The sequence below is a fragment of the Propithecus coquereli genome, unplaced genomic scaffold (assembly GCF_000956105.1).
Source record: "Propithecus coquereli isolate 6110/MARCELLA unplaced genomic scaffold, Pcoq_1.0 Scaffold526, whole genome shotgun sequence".
Classification (NCBI taxonomy): domain Eukaryota; kingdom Metazoa; phylum Chordata; class Mammalia; order Primates; family Indriidae; genus Propithecus; species Propithecus coquereli.
Window position 1 is genome coordinate 1,064,054 of NW_012151130.1, and position 20,659 is coordinate 1,084,712.

The 20,659-nt window shown below is 43.2% G+C and overlaps 1 protein-coding gene across 2 annotated transcripts in view; it reads left to right on the plus strand.

The window, feature by feature from the left end:
* Positions 1–16,990: 16,990 nt before the first annotated feature.
* Positions 16,991–20,659, plus strand: part of PITPNC1 (phosphatidylinositol transfer protein, cytoplasmic 1) — a 130,854-nt gene continuing 127,185 nt past the window's right edge. For both annotated transcript variants that reach the window (XM_012656903.1, XM_012656904.1), the window contains exon 1: positions 16,991–17,135. In XM_012656903.1, the coding sequence (XP_012512357.1) occupies positions 17,008–17,135 (128 nt within the window). In that variant the 5' untranslated portion in view covers positions 16,991–17,007. The remainder of the gene's footprint in view (positions 17,136–20,659) is intronic.

Genomic DNA, 20,659 nt, shown 5'->3' on the forward strand with positions numbered 1-20,659 from the left:
GATGAAAAATGTTTTAGTTTGCATTAACTTTTTTTTTTTTTACTCGTCCTCCTATTGCAAGTACTGATTACTTGAGGTTGAACACTTCTCATATGTTAATTGGCCATTTGTATTCTCTACATTCCTACCTGAGCTTCTACTGATGGTGCACTTGAGTTAGTTCCCCTTTGCTGTTCTCTGCCTCCCAGGATGGAAAATCTATTCCCTTCCTTCAGACCTGTTCCGCTCTGCCTTGAGACGCGAAAGTGATGTCCAGCCTTGGACTTGTGGTGGGAAAGACCCAGGTTGACTCCCAGCTGCTCCACAGACTATGCAACCTTGGACAATCGACTTCACCTTTCTAGGTCCCAGTTTCTCCTTTGAAAACTGCACTTGAAGGAAGCTGGGAAAGTTAGTACCATTAGGCTCTATCACGCGTTGTCAGGCACTCTGAGCTTCCTTTTAGAGTATATCGTCTTATCATTTTTTGTTTATATGTCAATTTCCCTTACTAGAATCTAAGCTCCTTGATCACAGGGATTGTACTTTATCCATTTTCATATCTTTGGTGCCCAGGACATAATTGGTGTTCAATAAATATTTTCTATGGCATTTAATTTTTAAGAATTGTATTGACTCTTTTACCATAAAAGCTGGGAATACAAAAAAATTTAAATTGTAGTTCATACTCTGAAGGAGTTTGTTATACAGTTGGAGAGATAAGTTCAATCATTCATTCATCCATTCACTCAGTTATTCAACATGTCCTAAGTGTCTAAGCTCTAGTCAGGTTGGCAATGAAATAAGAAGATAAACAATAAAGTGTACACCCCACTCTCAAGTGGCTTCCAGTTTAGTAGGGGAGACAGATATAAAATGGGCACAACATAATAGAATAAGTGAAATGATATAGTTTCTAACAATCATTAAAAATATATAGTAAAAAATAAATATCTCAAAACAGTAGCAGAACTATCACAAAGCAGTGCATGACTTGGTAGCTGCTGAGTAGAAATGAAGCTCAGCTTGCCCCTGTGTCACAGGGGTCACTCAAGGGACACTAAGAAGGGTCTACTGAACAAGGGTCTTCATAGGGAAATCAGTTAGTTATTCATGGTGCGGATCAGGACAGCAAGGACTCTGAAAACCTGTTTAACTGTTTGACCTAAAGTCACCCACAATTATTTGACTATGGAGCTCTTTCTCTCACTAATTAGCATCCTCTGGAACCATCATTCCTTAAAGTCATTGTGGAAAATGCTGGTGTAGATACTATTTGTAGTTAGATAGTTGGTGGCCCTTAACCTTTTTTGGGGACATGGACCTTCTGAGAAATGGATGGTCGGGGAGAATTGTGCACAATTCATGTGCCCCTTGAAGCCCACTCAAGATTCCCCTCCATGGTCAGGGAAAGAAAAGAAGGGAGAAAATCCCAGGCAGGAAGTGACATGTGTGGGCCAAGACGAAAGAGGCTGGAAGAGATGGATCTTCTCCAGAGCTGGTCAATTTGACTGCGAGAGAGAGATTGGTGGGTGGAGGGAACCAGGGTGGAGTTGGGGGATACCGACTGAGGAAGACCCTAAATGCTTAGTGTAGAATTAGCAGTTCTTAATAATTGACTGACTACGAATGTCAAGGGAGCTGCCGGGGCTGAAGATGACCCTACCAACAGGCACTGGGGTCATAGTAGGATTATTTACAGAAGCAGGAAAGGCCTGCAGGCAAGGCTCCCACACATCCAAACCCATGTTATGGTCATGTTGAAATGCCCCAACTTGCCTTTATGAACTAGTGCTGAGTCTCCCAGCTGAACATTCACATTCAGAATTGAATTTGCCATCTAACTGGGCATCCTACCTTGAACAGTTAACAATCAGATTTGTCTGATTTCTAATTTTAGAAGGAACCAGGCTGACCTTCATTCCGCTGTTGCTAACTGGAGCCCTGTTACCTGGGCGACTAGATTTACAATATGTCAGTATGCAAATACCATCTGCCCAAGAGGAGAGAGGAAGCAAGGCCTTCCTCCTCTAGGCTTGTCAGCAGTTCTGGAAATGTCTTCCTCTGGGACAAGGGTGTGCTGAGGAGAAGAAAAGCTAGGGAAGGAGCCGTGAGGTTTTATTTCTAAGAGCCTTTTCCTCTTTCTCTTCCTACACAGGAGTTTGTGGTCTGCCTTATGGACAGTCCTTAGTGTATTTCATTTGGGTATAGAAAGCAGCTTAGATTTTACATTTCTTCTGATAGAGTAAGCAAAAGGGAGAGGGTATATATCACTTCCATGGATCACAAAACACTTAGATTCAGAGAATTGGAATAGCATAATGAAGACTTTGACTTTGCGGTTCCTGCCTCCCAAAATGCCATTAGGAATCTAATTTCCAACTGATAAGAGAGAGTGTGAGCTAGGTATGGGGCCAGCTGCCTTTATTGGGTGAGCTCTGAAGAAGGGTGAATAGAAGCAGATATTCCATCTCATTTTCCTACACTGCGGGTTGCCTGAGTAAACTGAAGGGATTTTTCTCCCACAGAATATATTCAGTTCTTGTCCTGAGTATTGTTTCAGGCTGGGGTTTGGAATCACATTTGGAAACATTCAAATCCGAAGGCAGGGATGTTCTGCTGTTCCTTTTCATGAAATAACTGTCACATCAGCTGTCAGCTGCAGGAATCTCTCCCACCCACGCATTCTGTGAGTCCAAATTCGGTGGACTCATTAATTTTAATTTTTACTTTCAAACCTCAAGGACTTCGATGGGTGGGTGTGCTTCCTTTCACGGCTGTGTGTAGGAATTTGTGTAGGAAGAAGACTTTCCAGGAGCAGGACCAAGGACCTCAGGCTCTTGGCTTCTAATTTTGTCTTCCCTGGTGACTTCCCCTGTGACCTCTTCTCTCTTTGCTTTCCTTGGGTCTGCTGTCTCCCACCTCTTTAAGAAAAACTCTTCCTAGCATCAACCTGAAACTGCCAGCAGCATGCAGGAGTGAGGAAAGTGACTTTACTTACCGTGTCACTTTTATCCACCTGGCCTTTTATCTGGATGTTAAGCAAGTGGCCAAGGAGATTAATGCCTGTGTGCATCCTGGAGCTAGACTGCCCGGGTTCAAATTCCAGCTCTACTACTTACTGACTGGGTGACCTTGGGCAAGTTACCTAACCTCTCTGTGTATCAGTTTCCTCAATTGCCAAATAAGGATTAAAAACACTTAATTGGGCCAGGCATGGTGGCTCATTCCTGTAACCCTAGCACTTTGGGAGACTGAGGCAGGAGGATCGCTTGAGCCCTGGAGTTGTAGGTTACAGTGAGCTATGATGATGCTACTGCACTCTAGCCCGGGTGACAGAAGAGACTCTATCTCAAAAAAAAAAAAGAAAGAAAGAAAAAGAAAAAAGAAAAAAACACTTCATTGGGTTGTTGTGGAGATTAAATAAGTATAAGTATTTTAGAACTATGCTGAGCCTAGAGAGGCCATCACTCCATGTGGTAGGTTTTATGATTACTTCTCTTGTGCATCTGCCAGGGTCCTGGCAAGGTAGTGAAGTTTTGCTGTGAGCAAGTGAATGTCCAGGGTTTGCTTGCAGGTTGTGACCTCCCCCTTCATTCTTGCCAAGCTGGTTCATATCCATGTACAAATCAAGCCTCATATTCCATGTTATGTCCCAACTGCACCCTGTAGTATGCCATTGTGTTCCTAACCCCTTGCACACTTTCTGTCGATGTGGCATCACAGCACGTTTGGACGTGCTATCTTAGCACATCACGCTAATTGTAGTATGAAATTGACTCTCTTTGCTGTCCCTGCAGAGTAATGAAAAGATGTCATGTGGCTGGAGAATTGCCCGTGATCATTGTTTGGTGGATGTTGTGCCCAAGTGTATAAGTCAGTGACATGGGCCACCGAGCTTCCTCTTGGCTTTTGAAGTCACTTGTTTGGCTTTCTTATTTCTATAGGTAACTTTAAACTATCAAAAGTAAGTATGAGATATTGCAGGTAGGAGTGTAAAATGGTGCAGCTGCTGTGGAAAAATCTGACAGGTCCTCAAAAGGTTAAATACCTTGCTACCATTTGACTTGGTAATTCTACTCCCAAGAGAAATGCAAACATATATCCACACAAAGACTCATACACAAATGCTCATAGCAGAATTTTCATAATAGCCACAAGGTGGAAACAACCCAAGTGTTCATCAGCTGTTGAATGGATAAACAAAATGTAGTATCCCCATACAATGGAATATTATTCAGTAATAAAAAGCAAGTAATGATACAGACTAAACATGGATGAATCTTCTATCTTAAACGAAAGAAGTCAGTCACAAAAGGCCATGTATTGTATGATTCCATTTGTTTGAAATGTCCAGGATAGGCACAGCCATGGGGACAGAGAGTAGGTTAGTGGCTGGGGGTTGTGGGGAGGGGAGAATGGGGAGTGACTGCTAGTGGGTATGGGGTTTCCTTTGAGGGTGGGAAAAATGTTCTGGAATTAGAGAGTAGTGATGGTTGTACAACCTTGTGAGTATACTAAAAACCACTGAATTGTATACCTAAAAAAAAAACTATGAGAAACATCTATATAGTCTACTACAGAATTTAAAGTCATTTCTAAGATTACTTTTTCAAGAATAGCTGCCACCTAAAATAGAATATAAAGTGACTTAATTCGTAAGAAAAGCATGAAAAATGCAAATGATCAAGAATGCCTTTTTCACCCTAAATCTTTGAATATAAATTATATGCATGCAATTCATAAGTAAATTATGTAGGACTCTGCTGCCTTCTATACTGTGATTCTGTAATTTACTACATTGCTGGCTGGGCCATCAAAATAATACTGAAAGCAACTTCTGTAACAGAAATAGAAGCACCTTTTCAGGTCATGCCTACCACAAGCCACCCCCGGGTCCCCCAAGGTATTAATAATAATTCATAGCTGCCTCTTTGTGGTGCCCTTACAAAAAGTGACTTAACTGCAAATATGTTTGGGCCTTTTTGACATGAAAAGGATTCACCCTGCTCCTGGGCTGTTGTTTCCTGTGTTTGCAGCCAGAACACTTCCAGGAGACACCTTCCAGCTGCCTAAATAATAACCATCGTGTTTTATCAGTGTTTCATCCAGAATCTACTGATCGACCCTTCTGGTTTAAATAAATAATAGGGCTGAAATCTCTCCCAGGGCTGTCTTAGTACTTATTAGGAAGAATGGTTTGAAATGCCCAAGCACCACCTAAAATGGGCTTTACAAGAATAAGAGATCCAAGAAAGAACCCAGAGCTGACTTTAAAACATCCCGTAATCCCTCCACAACCATTAGGATGGCTATTATCCAGAAAATGGAAAACAAGTATTGGTGAGTATGTGCAGAAATCGAACCCTTGCACATTGCTGGTGGAAATATAAAATGGTGCCGCCACTGCGGAAAACAGTTTCGGGGGTCCTCAAAAAGTTAAACAGGATTACCGTATGATTGAGCAATTCCACTTCTAGGTCTATACTGAAAATAATAAAAGCGGGATTCAAACAGATACTTGTGTACTAATGTTCATAGCAGTGTTATTCACAATAGCCAAAAGGTAGCAGCAACCCAAATGCAAGCAAAGGGGTAAACGAAATTCTGTCTATCCTCAGCCTCAAACAGTAATACAATTCTGACACACGCTACAATATGGATGAATCCTGAACACATTATGCTACACAGTGAAATAAACCAGACACAAAAGGACAAATACTATATCATCCCACTTATGTGAGGTATCTAGAGTAGAGAAATTCACAGAGACAGAAAATAGATCAGAGGTTACCGAGAAGTGGGAAGAAAAGGGAATTCATTAATGGATACAGTTTCAGTTTGAAGCGATGTAGAAGTTCTGGAATTTGATAGTGGTAATGATGGTACAACATTGTGAATGTACTTAATGCCACTGAATGGTACACTCAAAAATGGTTAAACTGGTACATTTCATGCTATGTATATTTTACCACAATAAAAAAAGAAAGAAAAAAAATCCTGTGAAGAACAACCCTTCCCCATGTTGTCCGCTATATTCTTTTTTCTCCTACCTCTTTGATAACATGGTAAATTGTATTTCATCACGGCGTTGCCTGGAGGACTTGTGTGCGTCCTCCTGTAGGAGGATGTGCAGATGCTGAAGGACTCCCAGCTGTCCACGCAGGGAGGGGCAGGACCACCATGCAGCCTTAGAGGTTCCAGCTGATAGACTATCTCTCCAGGCCATTAGAGTAAGTCCAAGGAGCTCAGAAGATAGGTTTTTTTTGTTGTTGTTTTGTTTTGTTTTCTGACACAGGGTCTTGCTCTATTGCCCAGTGGTGTGATCATAGCTCACCACAGCCTCAAACTCCTGGGCTCAAAGATAAATTTTTAAATGTAGCAATTCCTGGAGATGTACCAAATTTGCTCTATTTTGCCTGTCTTCATTAAATATCTCAGGAGAGAAGAAGTTGGCACTCATTTGCTTCCTCAATTGGTTATCTGCTTCTTTTTACCAAGGAAAGAACACTCTTAAGCTGCTATTGCTTAAGAAAATGGTGCTTTCCTGCAACCAGCCGCACACCGTCTCTGGCTACAAGTAATGCGCCTGTGGAACCTGGGGCTTCTCCTCCGGTGTGGGTTGAGGACACTTTCCAAGCTTCGATCCACAGTCATAACTCTCTCCCAGCATGGCTAGATGGTAACCAGAACCCCATAACCACTTGCTGTGCCAGCTAGCACTTAAGCAAGCAGAGGAGTCCGGTGACCTTCAAATATTACTGAGATCTTGTTTTTGTAGGCATGAAGTGGCTTGAATAACTCTTTCAAAACATTAAGAACTCCCATTGTTTAAGTGCACAAGAACCAGTAAGTGCTTCTCTATGCATTCTGTTTACCCTCCTGTTCTCAGAAGGTCTCAAAGATGCTGAAACCGATTGCTGTCATTCCTGAAAATAGATTTCTGCTTTTAACTGATAACTACAGCTTCCCTTGCTGACACCAGCCATTTTCATAAAGGATTTCATGAAGGTGATAGGTGTACTAGGCTTTGATAGGTTTAATAGGCTTCACAAATGGGGGCTCCTTTCATTCTAAGACCCCACCACCCTGATAGTAGATGCACCTCTCTGCTGGGCACACTTCTGGTTAGGAGGCCAAGGTTACAGAGATGACAAAGGGGTCGGAAGTACATGGGTCAGGATACGTGTCCCTGAAAAACTCTATCTCAATTTCCCCCCTTTTAGGTCTTGTGATTGGCTGCAGGTTTATGTTCCGTAGTAAACACAAGAGATTTGATTGCTTGCTAAAGGTCAGACCTGTCAGCAAACCTCTCCATTTACTTGAGTTGCAATAGGTTTCACATTTCCCAGCAAATCGTTTGAGACCTCTGATAAATGCATCAAATTCCTTTAGTCCTCTGTCTTCAAGGCAGACACCCTCAAGAAACCCACCTCTTCGCCAGACACCAGGTCCTGTCTGGTTCACAGCTCTGCGTCTCGTGTCTATGGCACCTGGCACACATGAACTGCTTGTTGAACGAATGAACCGGAATGCACAGGACACATAGGAACCAAGATTGTCCAGTGTATAAAGAATTCCCATGTTCTGCCACTAGGGCCGACTACCCTTGAGGTTTTCAGCTGAGTTCCAACAGTTCCTGTCTTTGCTCTCTAATGGCTATTCACGACTCTCACTAATGGCTAATTTTCTCCGCTTCTCGTTTATAAATACAAGGGCGTGACACCGACTGCTGTAGCCGAAGCTTAGAAAGTAGCCTGCAAGTGCTGCATGTTATCATTTTGGCTTTTCAATAAGGGAGTCAAGTGAATTCTTGGGGCTGGAATACCACCCCTGAAGGTGAGTCAGTGTTGGAAGAAGCAGCAAAATGTACTCTCTTTTCATATACCATGAAGAATATCGTTATTCTCCGATACTCAGTCAAGTAGATTATTCTCCTAGATGATGGAGTGCATTTGATTTGCACAGTCTTGCAGCAACCCCAGGGGTGCAGTTGCACTGGCACCAGCACAAAGCATATCCTGGCCCTTCCCTGGGAGTGAAGTTGCTCTCTTTCTATTCTGTTCAGTCCAAAACTTAGGATGGGTTAAGCATCAGTGTACAATGCTGTTTTATATTAGTTTGTCACTAACGGGGGATTTTTTGAATTAAATGTTGATAACCCAGCTCCTTCTTAAATCTCTTTATCAGTTTTTTCATTCCCACACTCTGGCATAATGACACAGGTATTACGTAAACAAGGCACCTCAGAGGGCTGCTTATAAAAACTCAGGAGAAAAGATAAATATGTGATGATGTGCTGATATCCTGAAATATGAGCTGCAGGTTTGTATTTTCTTTGTGGGATCGGATATTGGTTTTCGTGGTTTATTGACCTGGCAGAGAGACATCTGACGAAAGACCCAGGAACTTTACACCTTTTTTTTTTTTTTAATCTTCCTGTCTTCATGGAGAAATCTGCACATTGAATCACAGAGCCTGGAAGACTGAGGGATTAGCCAGTCATGTCCTTACCCTGAGCAGAACCCAGATCAGATCCAGCCTTTGGAGGTAAAAATACACTTTGCCAAAGGAAAAAGGAATTGGGATCCGTCTTTCTGTAGTGTCCCTCTCAGGCAGAGCCTTGGGCTGAGGAGCAACTTGAAAGGGTAGACTGCGGACTGTGATGGTCATGTTCAGTAAGGAACGTGTTCTCATTGACATGGGATCAGAATGCATTTTCGTCCAGTTAATTACTCTTTCCCTTCTGCCAAGGTCTTTGTCTGCAACATGTCACAGTCAGCACCGTGTTGCTTGGAAGCACCAGCAACATGAATTCTCTGGAATATTCCTATTAAAGATAGCTACGTTTAAGGCACAGCAAGCAAACAACTCCTCTGGCATGGCAGGAATCAGGGAGTCTCACATGATATGTCTCTCAAGGAAGTCATTTTATATTTCTCCTGTCTGCTAGGCTGAATGCCTTCAAATAAGCTTCTAAACCAAAGATCTCATCAAATAGAAAGCCTCTGACTCTTTAAAATTTTTTTCATAATCATAAAAAAAAAAATCACTGTTACATGGTTACGTTGAGGTATGAGCCACATTCACTGAAAGATGACATGTTCCCAGGCTTTTTCAAAAAAAATTGTGATAAAATATACATAAAATTTGCCACTTTAACCATTGTTAAGTGTATAGTTCAGTGACATTAAGTACATTCACCTAATTGCATAACCATCATCACCATCCATCTCTAGAACCTTTTTTAAAATCCCAAACTGAAACTCTGTACCCATGAAACAACCCCATTGCCCCCTCTCCCCAGCCCCTGGCAGCTTCCATTCAACTTTCTGTCTCTATGAATCTGGCAATCTAGTTACTGCATATAAATGGAAGTTCTCAAGCATTTTATAAGACTTTTGGGAAGTATTCAATCTGACTACCATCTAATGAAATTTCTACAGAAGGAGAAGATAGTTTTGAGCAGATGGCCAAGTTTCCTTTGGTTTGGCATTGTACACGTGCACAGCAGATGCCTCATTCTCTTATACTTCACAGAACTCTTGCATTACAGGGACATGAATGAAGCAGATCTTCAAGTCCCAGTCAGACATGTTGCCAACTAGAAGGAGGACTAGCTAGGGGCAGTTGGTGTACAGTTTTACAATTTACAAAGCATTTTAATTTATAAGTCTTTTTCTCACTTGATTCTCACCGTGTCCTGGGAGGTATTTTGTTAGTTCCGTTTTAATGATAACAAACTGTGGCTCAGATAAGTAAATTGTCGGAGGTTACAAAGCTAGTCAAAGGCAGAATCAGGACACTGGTTCCACGTTTTCATTTTTAAAACCCTAGTGCTTTCTGCCATAGCACACTGTGAACAATTATCACCTCTCTGGAGAGCCAGGTATTAGCCAGTCTCCAGGAAGGGAAGGTTTCTCCAAACGCATCCCTAATTACCAGTGCTCTGTCTCACTAGCTTGGAAACACATGGAAACTCTTGGCTTGGCTCCGATGCCTGACCATCCAGCCTCCGGAGTCTTGGGGAAACTTGGTGTGGCACAATGGCCCCACCCTGAATACCAGTTGGTCTGGGTTGGGATCTAGCCCTGTACTGTCTGGTAGAAATACATTTGAGCCCAAAATGAGAGCCACATATGTGATTTTAACACATTGACCACCATGTGATTTGTATGTAACTCAGGCTAGTTTTGAGCTTGGAGCCATATGAAGCAAAACCCTGCAGTTGTTTCATGAAACAACTTGTTAATGTTCTTATTGTTGCAATTAATATTGACAATTTAATTCTAAAAACGTGGATTGCATTCCATATAACTCACGCACAGAAAACAATAAAAAATAATGAATTAGAAAGGATCATTTTGTTTTAATAAAACACCATGGCCCCAGGGAAAAAATTTTTTTTTCTAGTGTGGCAATATGTTAAATTTTCTAATAGCCACATTAAAAAATAAATTAGGCCGGGTGCAGTGGCTCACGCCTATAATCCTAGCACTCTGGGAGGCCGAGGTGGGCGGATTGTTTGAGCTCAGGAGTTCGAGACCAGCCTGGGCAAGAGCGAGACCCCGTCTCTACTAAAAATAGAAAGAAATTAATCGGACAACTAAAATATATATAGAAAAAAAAAATTAGCCGGGCATGGTGGCACATGCCTGTAATCCCAGCTACTCGGGAGGCTGAGGCAGTAGGATCGCTTGAGCCCAGGAGTTTGAGGTTGCTGTGAGCTAGGCTAACGCCACAGCACTCACTCTAGCCAGGGCAACAGAGTGAGACTCTGTCTCTCAAAAAAAAAATAATTAATTAAAAGAAACAGGTGAACTTAATTTTGAGAATATATTTTAGTTAACCCAGTGTATCCAAAATACTATCATTTCAATCAATATAAAAATTATTTATGAGCTCTTTTGCTTTTGGGGGAGTAGTAAGTCTTCAAAATCTAGTGTGCATTTTACACTTACAGCAGCAATCCCAAGTCAGATGCTAAATTTTTGAATTTATTAGATTCAGAAATTTTAATCTTCATTTAGATTTTATAAAATCCCCAGTTGAAAAAGTAGATTCACATACCCACGGCATTTCGAACATACATAAAGGTTTTCTAATAACTGAATCAAGCATCAGTCTTCAAATTTAAATTAATTAAAATGAAAGGAAATTTAAAATTCAGTCCCTCCATTGCACAGGCCACATTTCAGATGCTCACTAGCCACATATAGCAAGTGGCTGCCACCCTGGGCAGCCCAGGGTGAGGTGGGTGGCCGAGGCTGGCCTAGCCTGGACCTGGCAGTGGAATAGAACAGGGTCAGCGGATTTTTTCTGTAAAGGGCCAGATAGTAAATATTTTCAACTTTGGGGGCCACACAGTCTCTTGAAACTACTCAACTCTGCCATTGTAGCTCAAAAGCAGCCACAGAATGAATGACTGTGGCTGTGCATGACTGTGTTATAATAAAACTTTATTTAAAAAACAGGCACCAGCCCACATAGTTTGCCAAGGCCAGAACATCTGTTCCAGTACCTTAGCTGTGCTGTGGGACTACAGAAAACAGACAGCTCTAGCTTCTAGTTTTCTGAGATGAGGATGTCAAAATCTGGACTCATTGTATCTCTTTCTCTGTGTGTAATTACAATTTTGACACCACTTGGTATGAGGCCAGCAGTGGGCCTGAATCCTGCATGGTTTATCCTTGGTCTCTTTAAGACGGTCTCTTCTGGAGGGTTGCCTGAGCGTCATGAAGCAATTGCTTCACTGTGCTTTGAGGTCCATGTACCGAGAGTGGAGAAGCTTTCAAGAGTGGAAGAAAGGTTTCAAGAAAAGCACCAATAGTGATTTGAATAATGTGGGAAACTCCCCAAAATGCCACATTATGTCGTACTCTGCTCTTTTCTCTATCCACACAGCCAGATTGAGACAGGCAGGAATCAGATGGAGAAATATGTGACTTCACATTAAGTAAGAGGGACAGATGTTTTTCTCTGTGCTTATTAGGTTAAGTGGCATCCTTCCATTTTGATGGTAAAGGCCAAAGTAAATACAAAGGATGATTCCTGACCTGGGGCCTCGAGGTCTGTAGTCATATCAGGGAAAGTTGGTGATCTTGACTGCAAAGTGGTGGTTTCCACTTTTCACATTCTGATGTTTGGAAATGGCGTTGGGACTAATGGAGGAAGAGATATAGGACAGGAAGGGAGGGCACAGGGATTGATTGGAAGGAAGATGACACCCAGTTGGTTCTTTAGGGTTTGGGTACATGGGAGGCTGGCCTAGCAGGAACTCTGAAGCTCGGAGTTAGGGAAGGGTTAAGTGGAAATCAGTCATAGCTTGGAGTTTCGTTGAGCCTAAAACTTTGGGTCCAGTATTTCTTCAGGTAAGGATGGTAAAGGTATTGTTGGCGCTCAGTTAATAATCCCTTACCGCACTCAGAAGTTCTGGCTTGGGGTTGCCCTTTTGAAATCAAGTTTCAAAGTTGAACTGTGTGAAGTCACCTGCTGCGGCCTAGTCCTGAGAGTCTGCAAAAGAATAAACGATGGAATTGCTCCGTCTCCAGGCACATTATGCAACTCTGCCTCGCCTCAAACTTTGCAGCCCTATCAGACGTACAGCTCCGTGTGTGGGATAGATCTGCGTCCCATGATTTTTTTTTGACTACAGGATAATTATTTGGGGTAGTTGTTCTGATGATGGCTCACACGGAGCTTCAGCCTGCAGCACGGAGCTGTCTCCAGTCGTGATTGCCTATAATGATGATTACCCAAACTCTGGAATTATAACAATAGATTTTACCAAGTTAAAGCATAATTGTTCCACCTTTCCTTATGTGAGCACAGATTAAACAACTTTGATCTTTCAATCAGATTTCTGTTACTCATCTTCTGAAATAGCAAAATTCAGAGGCAGTAGCTTTCTGCTACCTCCATCTCCCCCCTTTTGAATCCTAGTGAAGTCTAGATTTGTTAAAGCAGTTCACCTGATAAAGAAATAAGGTCTAAAGTTGGGTGGAGTACAAAGCGTACAGACCTGGGATGTTCAAATACCAATTCTGCATCTAGAAGCTACTTGGCATGGGGGAAAGCCTTTAACCTCCCTGAGACTCAGCGTCCTCATCTGTCAACACCCACCTGGCTGAATCTTTGTGAAATTAGAAATGAATATAAAGCACCTAATCGGTGCCTTGCACTAACGGGCAGCAATAAAGCAATGCTATGTTATCATCATCAGTTCCATGATCAATTAATTCTCAGGCTTTGCAAGTTTCAGAACCCTTCTGTGTCTTTGGATTTTGCAGCCTTCCTTCAACATACAAGCTTGTTGGCCGGGCGCAGTGGCTCACGCCTGTAATCCTAGCACTCTGGGAGGCCGAGACAGGCGGATTATTTGAGCTCAGGAGTTCGAGAGCAGCCTGAGCAAGAGCGAGACCCCCGTCTCTACTAAAAATAGAAAGAAATTAATCGGACAACTAAAAAAATATATAGAAAAAATTAGCCAGGCATGGTGGCGCATGCCTGTAGTCCCAGCTACTTGGGAGGCTGAGGCAGAAGGATCGCTTGAGCCCAGGAGTTTGAGGTTGCTGTGAGCCAGGATGACGCCACTGCGCTCTGCACGGGGCAACAGAGACTCTGTCTCAAAAAAAGAAAACAAAAAACAAAAAACAAAAAAAAAAACATACAAGCGTGTTTGGAGTTGGTGGTCAGAGATGCAGTATTGTCACTAAATTAGGGATGGAGTTTTATAAGAAATGAGCAAGTATATGGGAAAGGGGGATAAAAACAGGCCACCTAAAGATGGAACACTTAGTACTGAGCAAGTACTGACAAATAAATGCCTTTGCCAAGCTCTGCTCCAGGGGTGCACAGCATTTAGCGTGCATTTCAGTAAGATTCCCACTCTCCTCTCCCCTGAGTCTGAATGTGGAAGGTCTAGAATGACCTGGAATTCAGCATTTTTAGGAGGCTTACTGGTGATTTTGAAACAGGTGGTTCAAGGACTGTCAGTCTCTTCCTGCTCCCCTAACTGAGAAACAGTTTGCTGCTTGTGTCCGTGCGTCAATTTGAGATTTAAAAACAACAAAACCACTGCTTCTGGATAGCCCAGCGCCTACAGCCACCGCCAGCAGAGGATGCCTGATTTTCTTGGGGGAGAAAGAAGTGACAGCCACAGAGTCCTCGACCATGTCGGTGTCTGGGCTTGAGTGTCCCTCCAGCCCCAGCATCTGTGGGTCACCCCCAGACTGGCGCTGTCGTGGTGAGCTAATGCTGGTGTCTGCCCTGCACTGGCTCATTCAGGAGCCTCTGGAATGATCAATGAGGCCGGGCGGCCGGGCCCTCCACTGGCTGCCGGTGAATCAGCTGCCTGGGCCGTTGTCATCCCCACTAAGCAGGAAGCACTTCAGCTGAGAGCAGCCAGGGCTGACTCGTGGCTGGGTAATGGCTTTTCTGTGTCATGCGTCAACCTTGATCCCATACATTTTTTATATGTGAGTGGGCTGAAGCGCCTGAAGACAGTCCAGTGGTGGAAATAGCAATTCTGCCAAATCCCCTACCGAAGCCCTTGGCAGGACTTTGGTTCAGGGGTATCTGCTTCCAGAGCAGAGGCAACACTTCAAAAAAAAATGGAGGTGAAATTCACATAACAAAATCAACCATTTTGAAGGGAAGGGTTCAGCAGCGTCTAGGACATTCGCAGTGTTGCACAACCACCACCTCTGTCCAAAACACCTTCATCCCCCCAAAAGGAAATCCTGCAGTGATCATATTAGTCTTCTAGGGCTGCTGTGACAACAGGCTAGGTGGCGTAAATGACAAGTTTATTGCCTCACAGCTCTGGAGGCCAGAAGTTAGAAATCAAGGTGTCAGCAAAGACGGTCCTTTCTGAAGGCTGTGAGGGAGGGAACTGCTCCTGGCCTCAGTCCTTGGGATTGAGATGGGAGTCCCCTCACATCATCTGCTCCGTGCCTGTCTGTGTCTGTGCCCGAATTGCCCTCTTTTATAAGGACACGAGTCATATTGGATAAGGGCTCATCCCAATGACTTCATTTTAACATAATTACCTTGGTAAAGACCCTGTCACCAAATAAGGTCATATTTTGAGGTACTGGGGGTTAGGACGTCATCATATGAATTTTAAGGGCTACAGTTCAGCCCTTAACACCCACTAAGGAGTTTCAGTATTGGTACTTCATTCTTTTTTATGGCTGAATAACATTCCATTGTATGTAAACATTTATGATTTGAACACCAAGTCCAAAGCAACCGTCAGTGAAATCCGTACCTGCTGGGCAGGTGGGTGCTCTGTGACAGCCTTGTGTGCCATCTGCATAAGGTGGAGTGTTGCTCTCGTAGGTATAGCACCAATCTCCAATCCATAAGCTTTTTCATCCTGTCTTCCTCCTTGAAGGAGTGCTTAGTCTTTACGAGCAAAAGTCAAAGCAGTTCTGCACCAGGTCAAGCTTCTGATCCTAAAATTTGTTGTAAAAATTGATTTTATCTTTAAGCTTCCTCTTTCTTCTTTTTGCTCTTATCCCCAGCGCTCCTCCCCCTCCATCAGCTCTCGTGTGCACACGCACACGCACACGCATTCTCACATTAAAAGCATTTTAAAAACAGACCATTCTGGAGAGGAACGTGGCACCGACAGGAAGTGCGGCCCTTCAAGAAGACCCAACCAGCTGGCTTCCATTGTCATGGTGACAGGGCCAGTCCCCAGGGCTGGCCGCAGAGCAGAGCCTGCCAGAGCTTCTTCACACTCCCCTCCCTGCACCTGCCTTAGAATGAAAGAGACACCTTGGGGATGTGTGTCCTCTCAGCTGTGGAACTGACTGCACTTTTGATTTGCACATGTCACCTGCCCCCTTAACGTAAAATATGTTTCTCTCTCTCACACACACAGACAGGGGCCCTGTGTCCCTGCTGGCCTGGGTTCTTTGGGGACCGACCCAGAGTTGTCATTAGCTTGTTGCACGCTCGGCTTTTTCTCCCAGCCCAGAGGCCTCGGTGGTAACAACACTGTGTCTGTGTTGGTTCCCACTGAATCTGCAGGAGGGACCCCCGCAGGATCACGTTGTCCTTCGTCCTGACTCTGAGCAGCGCTGTCACTCATGCAAAAGTTGTTTTACCACGCCACCCCCCGTCAAATTAGTTTTGCCACTTTGAAAGTCCACTGGGGGAAGAAATGCCTGCTGGCCCTGAGGTTTTCAGAGAGGCAGGAAGGAGACTGGAGTGGCTCAAACATTTTCTGTTCATATTGTATCTTGCTCCATATTACCATTTTAGTGCAAGACATGTGGCTCCTGGGACCTCAGGCTGGAAGGCTCCACACTGTTCACAGAACTAGATGAAAAGGAGTTAAAGATACCGTAGACAGTCTTCAGTATGGGTCAGGCTTCTGCAACACAGGCTTTTAGCCTTGGCTTCACTCAAAGTTAGAGCCTGGGCATCTGGAGCTGTTAGAAGCTTCCAGGAGATTCTGACGTCCAGCCACCTTTGAACCACTGTTCTAGGAGACAGAGGCCTCCAGGAGAGTTGAGCGCTTTGAGAGAGGAGGTAGAAGACACAGGTGATATCTAATCCTCTGTGCGCAGCAATGCTGTTAATTAGGCAGAAAGCAGGGACAGAACTAACACACCCTGGGATGTCTCTGGCCGAACCAAACAGGGCTTTAGCTCCGTTTAGCCCCTTTGGGCCAGAATGGAGGGGGAGAGCCCACTGTCCCCTTTCCGAAAGCTTGGTCGCTGCCAAATCTTAAAGCCCGCCGGCCACCCCAGTGAGCATTGCCACGGTAATGCAAAACGTTCACAGGAACACGCTGTTTCTAGATTCGACTCACAACTAGTTCTCTCCCTGGCTCCAGAGGAAAAGTATCATTAGGCCCATGTGGCCACTTTCTCTTCTCAGCAGAAGGTGCTGATGTTATTAGTTGCTCGCTGTGCCGTGGTTGGTGGGGGTGGGGAGTGTCAAAGGCAAGCTGTGACGCTGACCTCTGTGTCCCCATCTCTGTGTGTTTTGTAGTACAAAATCGGACAGCTGTACATGATCAGCAAACACAGCCATGAACAGAGCGACCGGGGAGAAGGGGTGGAGGTCGTGCAGAATGAGCCCTTTGAGGACCCTCACCATGGCAACGGACAGTTCACCGAGAAGCGGGTGTATCTCAACAGGTGAGTCATGGCAGCTGCGTTCCACACAGGACCCCCCTCCCACTGGAGCCCATGGCACGACCAGGTGGAGGCAGTGAGTGTCTGGAATAAACGGGTCCCTTGGAAAGTCACCATGTCCACCCTCTACAACCACCAATCTCATTGCTTCTGAAATCAGAATACCCATCTCCTGCATTCTGCAAAATAGTCTCCAACTGCATTTTCACAAGGAAGAGCTTTCGCTTATCTTGCCCACCCCTTTTGTGACTCATTAAGATGAAATCTAATCTTAAGAATTAAAGGACTTTGTCTTCTCCCTTGGTTCAATATATAGCTCTGCCTATACATTGTAGAGAAGTGTTGAAGGTGGCAGTGTGCCTTTGGATCTTCGCTTAGTAAGATTTCTACTTGCTACCAGGTGACCACTCAGGTGTCCAAAAAAGGAAATGACAAAATGGACAGTCACCTGTGACCAAAGTGATATGTGATGGCTAAGGTGGCTTCCATTTCTCAAGTGGACCCATCCTTCCCAAGGTAGAGATTGTTAGTCTTCTTTTAGAAGGGGAACACCTCCAGGATAACAAAGCAGTACTAATCGAGACTATTTCTGCTTTGCAAAATATATTGTTTAATCTAGTGTTATTTTCTCATCACTAATGGCATAATTGATTATTAGGGCTTATCTGATCTTCTCCCCACCCTATACCCCCATCCAGCCCATCTTCTTCCATTCAGTCCTTTTCTAAGTCAGAATATTTATAGTTAGATGCCTTATGAAATACATTTTATTGAAATTAACTGTTCCAGCAAATGAGTCTTATGTCAGTTTTTCCATGAATATTGTCTCCCCTGCCTGTGGCCTCTCCAGTCTGCCCATATGTGATAATCCAGAAAATATTTCTAACACACTGGCTGGCCAGTTCTCTCACTTCATTCAGACCCCTGTGACTACTTTGTCCATTCTCAGTGCCTTGGACGTGGTCAGACTTCTCTGAGGGAAGCCATATTTGGATTCCACCAGTCTCACCCTGGATCCATTCTGGCAGCAATGGATTATTCCTTCTTGATGGGGGACTTTGAGTCCTGTCATTAGGGTAGATGGAAGTCTCCCAGGCCAATGTCCTGACAGTGAAGTACTTGGGCTGATTAAACCGATGCATTTTAAACAGTACCAGGGAATTCCTGAGTCACGATGAAATGCAAATGAGATCAATCCCATTCATCTGTTAGTAGCTGTGAATTCCCAGGGTTTGGAACCAGTTCAGCCTCCAGCCAGCTGTTGATTTGCAGGAGTAGCTGAGCTGTGGATCTGGCCTGGGCATGGCTTCCTTCCAATGCGCTGCTTTGGCATTCTTAGTGTAGAGGGTGTAAATCAAATATTGAGCAGGTTTCTCCTCAGGGATCACCTCTGCAGAGCAAAGAGAAGTGAGGGAGATGCAGGAAAATAGAAACCTACGGAAAATTCCATTTCTTGGCAGACAATCGCATTCTCCCAAGTTATTGCCTGGGGAATGTTCCCTAGGTACCAAAATCAAGAAAAATTTTAGAAACTATAACTTTTGCTAAAACAGAATAGCAAGTGTCCAGCTGTCCCTGTCATGTCTGTTTTATCATATCATATTTCTGTGATATTTATTTTAAAGGCGAGTAATGAACATTAGTAAGAGGGAAATTTGTTATAAATAGAAGATGTGGACTTCCAGTAAGAGTAATTAAAAAGATTAATGGGGACCATCCCCCACTTCCCATGACAAACACAGGATGAAACAGAACTATATAAAGCTGAGCTCAAAACAAAGACAGGGAAATCCTCAGGGGCTAGAACTAAAGAGGCGAATACAAAGTGGAGTGGAAAGCAGAACCACCAATGTTAAGGAAGTTGGGGGACATCAGAGCCATGTAGGCCCTGACATTTAGGGGCTGAGCATGCCATACCCAACAGGGACAGGAACTATGGCCCCAGGCCCACATAAATGGAGAGTTGGAACTGAGAATCAGACATAAAAATAGTTTTGAACAATTAAAGGCTAGGGGAGGTTACTACTCAGAGACCCATATTGAAAGAACTACTAAAGGATATACTTAAAGAAGAGGAAACTGAGCCCAGGAAGAAGGAGGGGGTATCTAGAACTACTAATAAACAAAGAAATTAGTAAATATCTGCACAAATTGGAATAAGCATAGAACGTTTTAAGAATACTAATGACTAATTTGGAATATATTCATGGAATCTAAATAATAACAACAACACAGAAGATGAGAGGGTGGTAAGTACAGTAAAAAACACTCTAAGGGGCTAATATTATTTGGAAATTGGAGAGAGATATTTAGATATTTTAGGGCAAGTATACATATTCAACATGTAAAATTGACCTCTAAAAGAATAGTAAAATATCAGATAACTTCCAATAGAAAACTTGATCAATCCATAGAAAGCAAGGGAATAAAAAAGAAAAGCCTACAAAAAGCATAATAAATAGAAAACATAAATTTGGTAAAATAAATTGAAATGTCAGATACTCACGTTCCCAGCCACCCTTGCAGCTAGCAAGGGCTGTGTGACCTAGTTCTGGCCAATGAGACATAAGATTTTCCTCCCCAATAAAAACAAAAATATGTTCAAGGGAGCATGATCTGCTTTTAAGAAAGGGGGAAAGGATGGGGAGTGACTGCTGAGAAGACAACGAAGAGTGCCTAACACTTGAGCCTTGGGTTTCAAAACTAAACAATACTAGTACAGAAAGGAAACGTAAAAACCAATCTCAATTAAGAACATAGACATGAAAATCCTATATAAAAATTAGCAAATAAAATACTTCAAAGTAAAATAATAATATACAATTACCTAATCAAATTTTTCCCCAAAACTTATTAAATTAACATTTAATAAATCTTTCTGTTTACTTGTTTACAGTAACGTCAGGAACAAAATAAGGATCCTTGTTATCACCACTTTTTTTTTTGAGACAGAGTCTCACTCTGTCACCCTGGCTAGAGTGCAATAACGACATCGTAGCTCACTGCAACCTCAAACTCCTGGGCTCAAGTGATCCTCCTGCCTCAGCCTCCTGAGTAGCTGGGACTACAAGCGTGCGCCACCACGCCCAGCTGATTTTTCTATTTTTAGTAGAGATGGGATCTCACTCTTGCTCAAGCAGTCCTCTTGCCTTGGCCTTCCCAGAGTGCTAGGCTTACAGGCGTGAGCCTCCACACCAGGCCTATCACCACTGCTATCCAACACTGTGTGAAGGTCCTAGCCAATGGAATAAAACAAGAGAGAAATAAGAGGAAAGGAAGGAACACAATGATCATTTGCAAATAATATGATTGACTAATAGAAATTGTCTAATAGAAATTTCAGACTCCAGATAGCTATAAACATCAATATGAGAATTCAGCAAGATTGATGGATATAAATCCATATATAAAAATCAACAGCATTATTATACAGCAGGAGCAATAATTGAGAAAATATAAACCTTAAAAATTCCATTTACAATAGAAAAAGAAACTTAAAGTTACCCAGTAATAAATCCATAAGATGT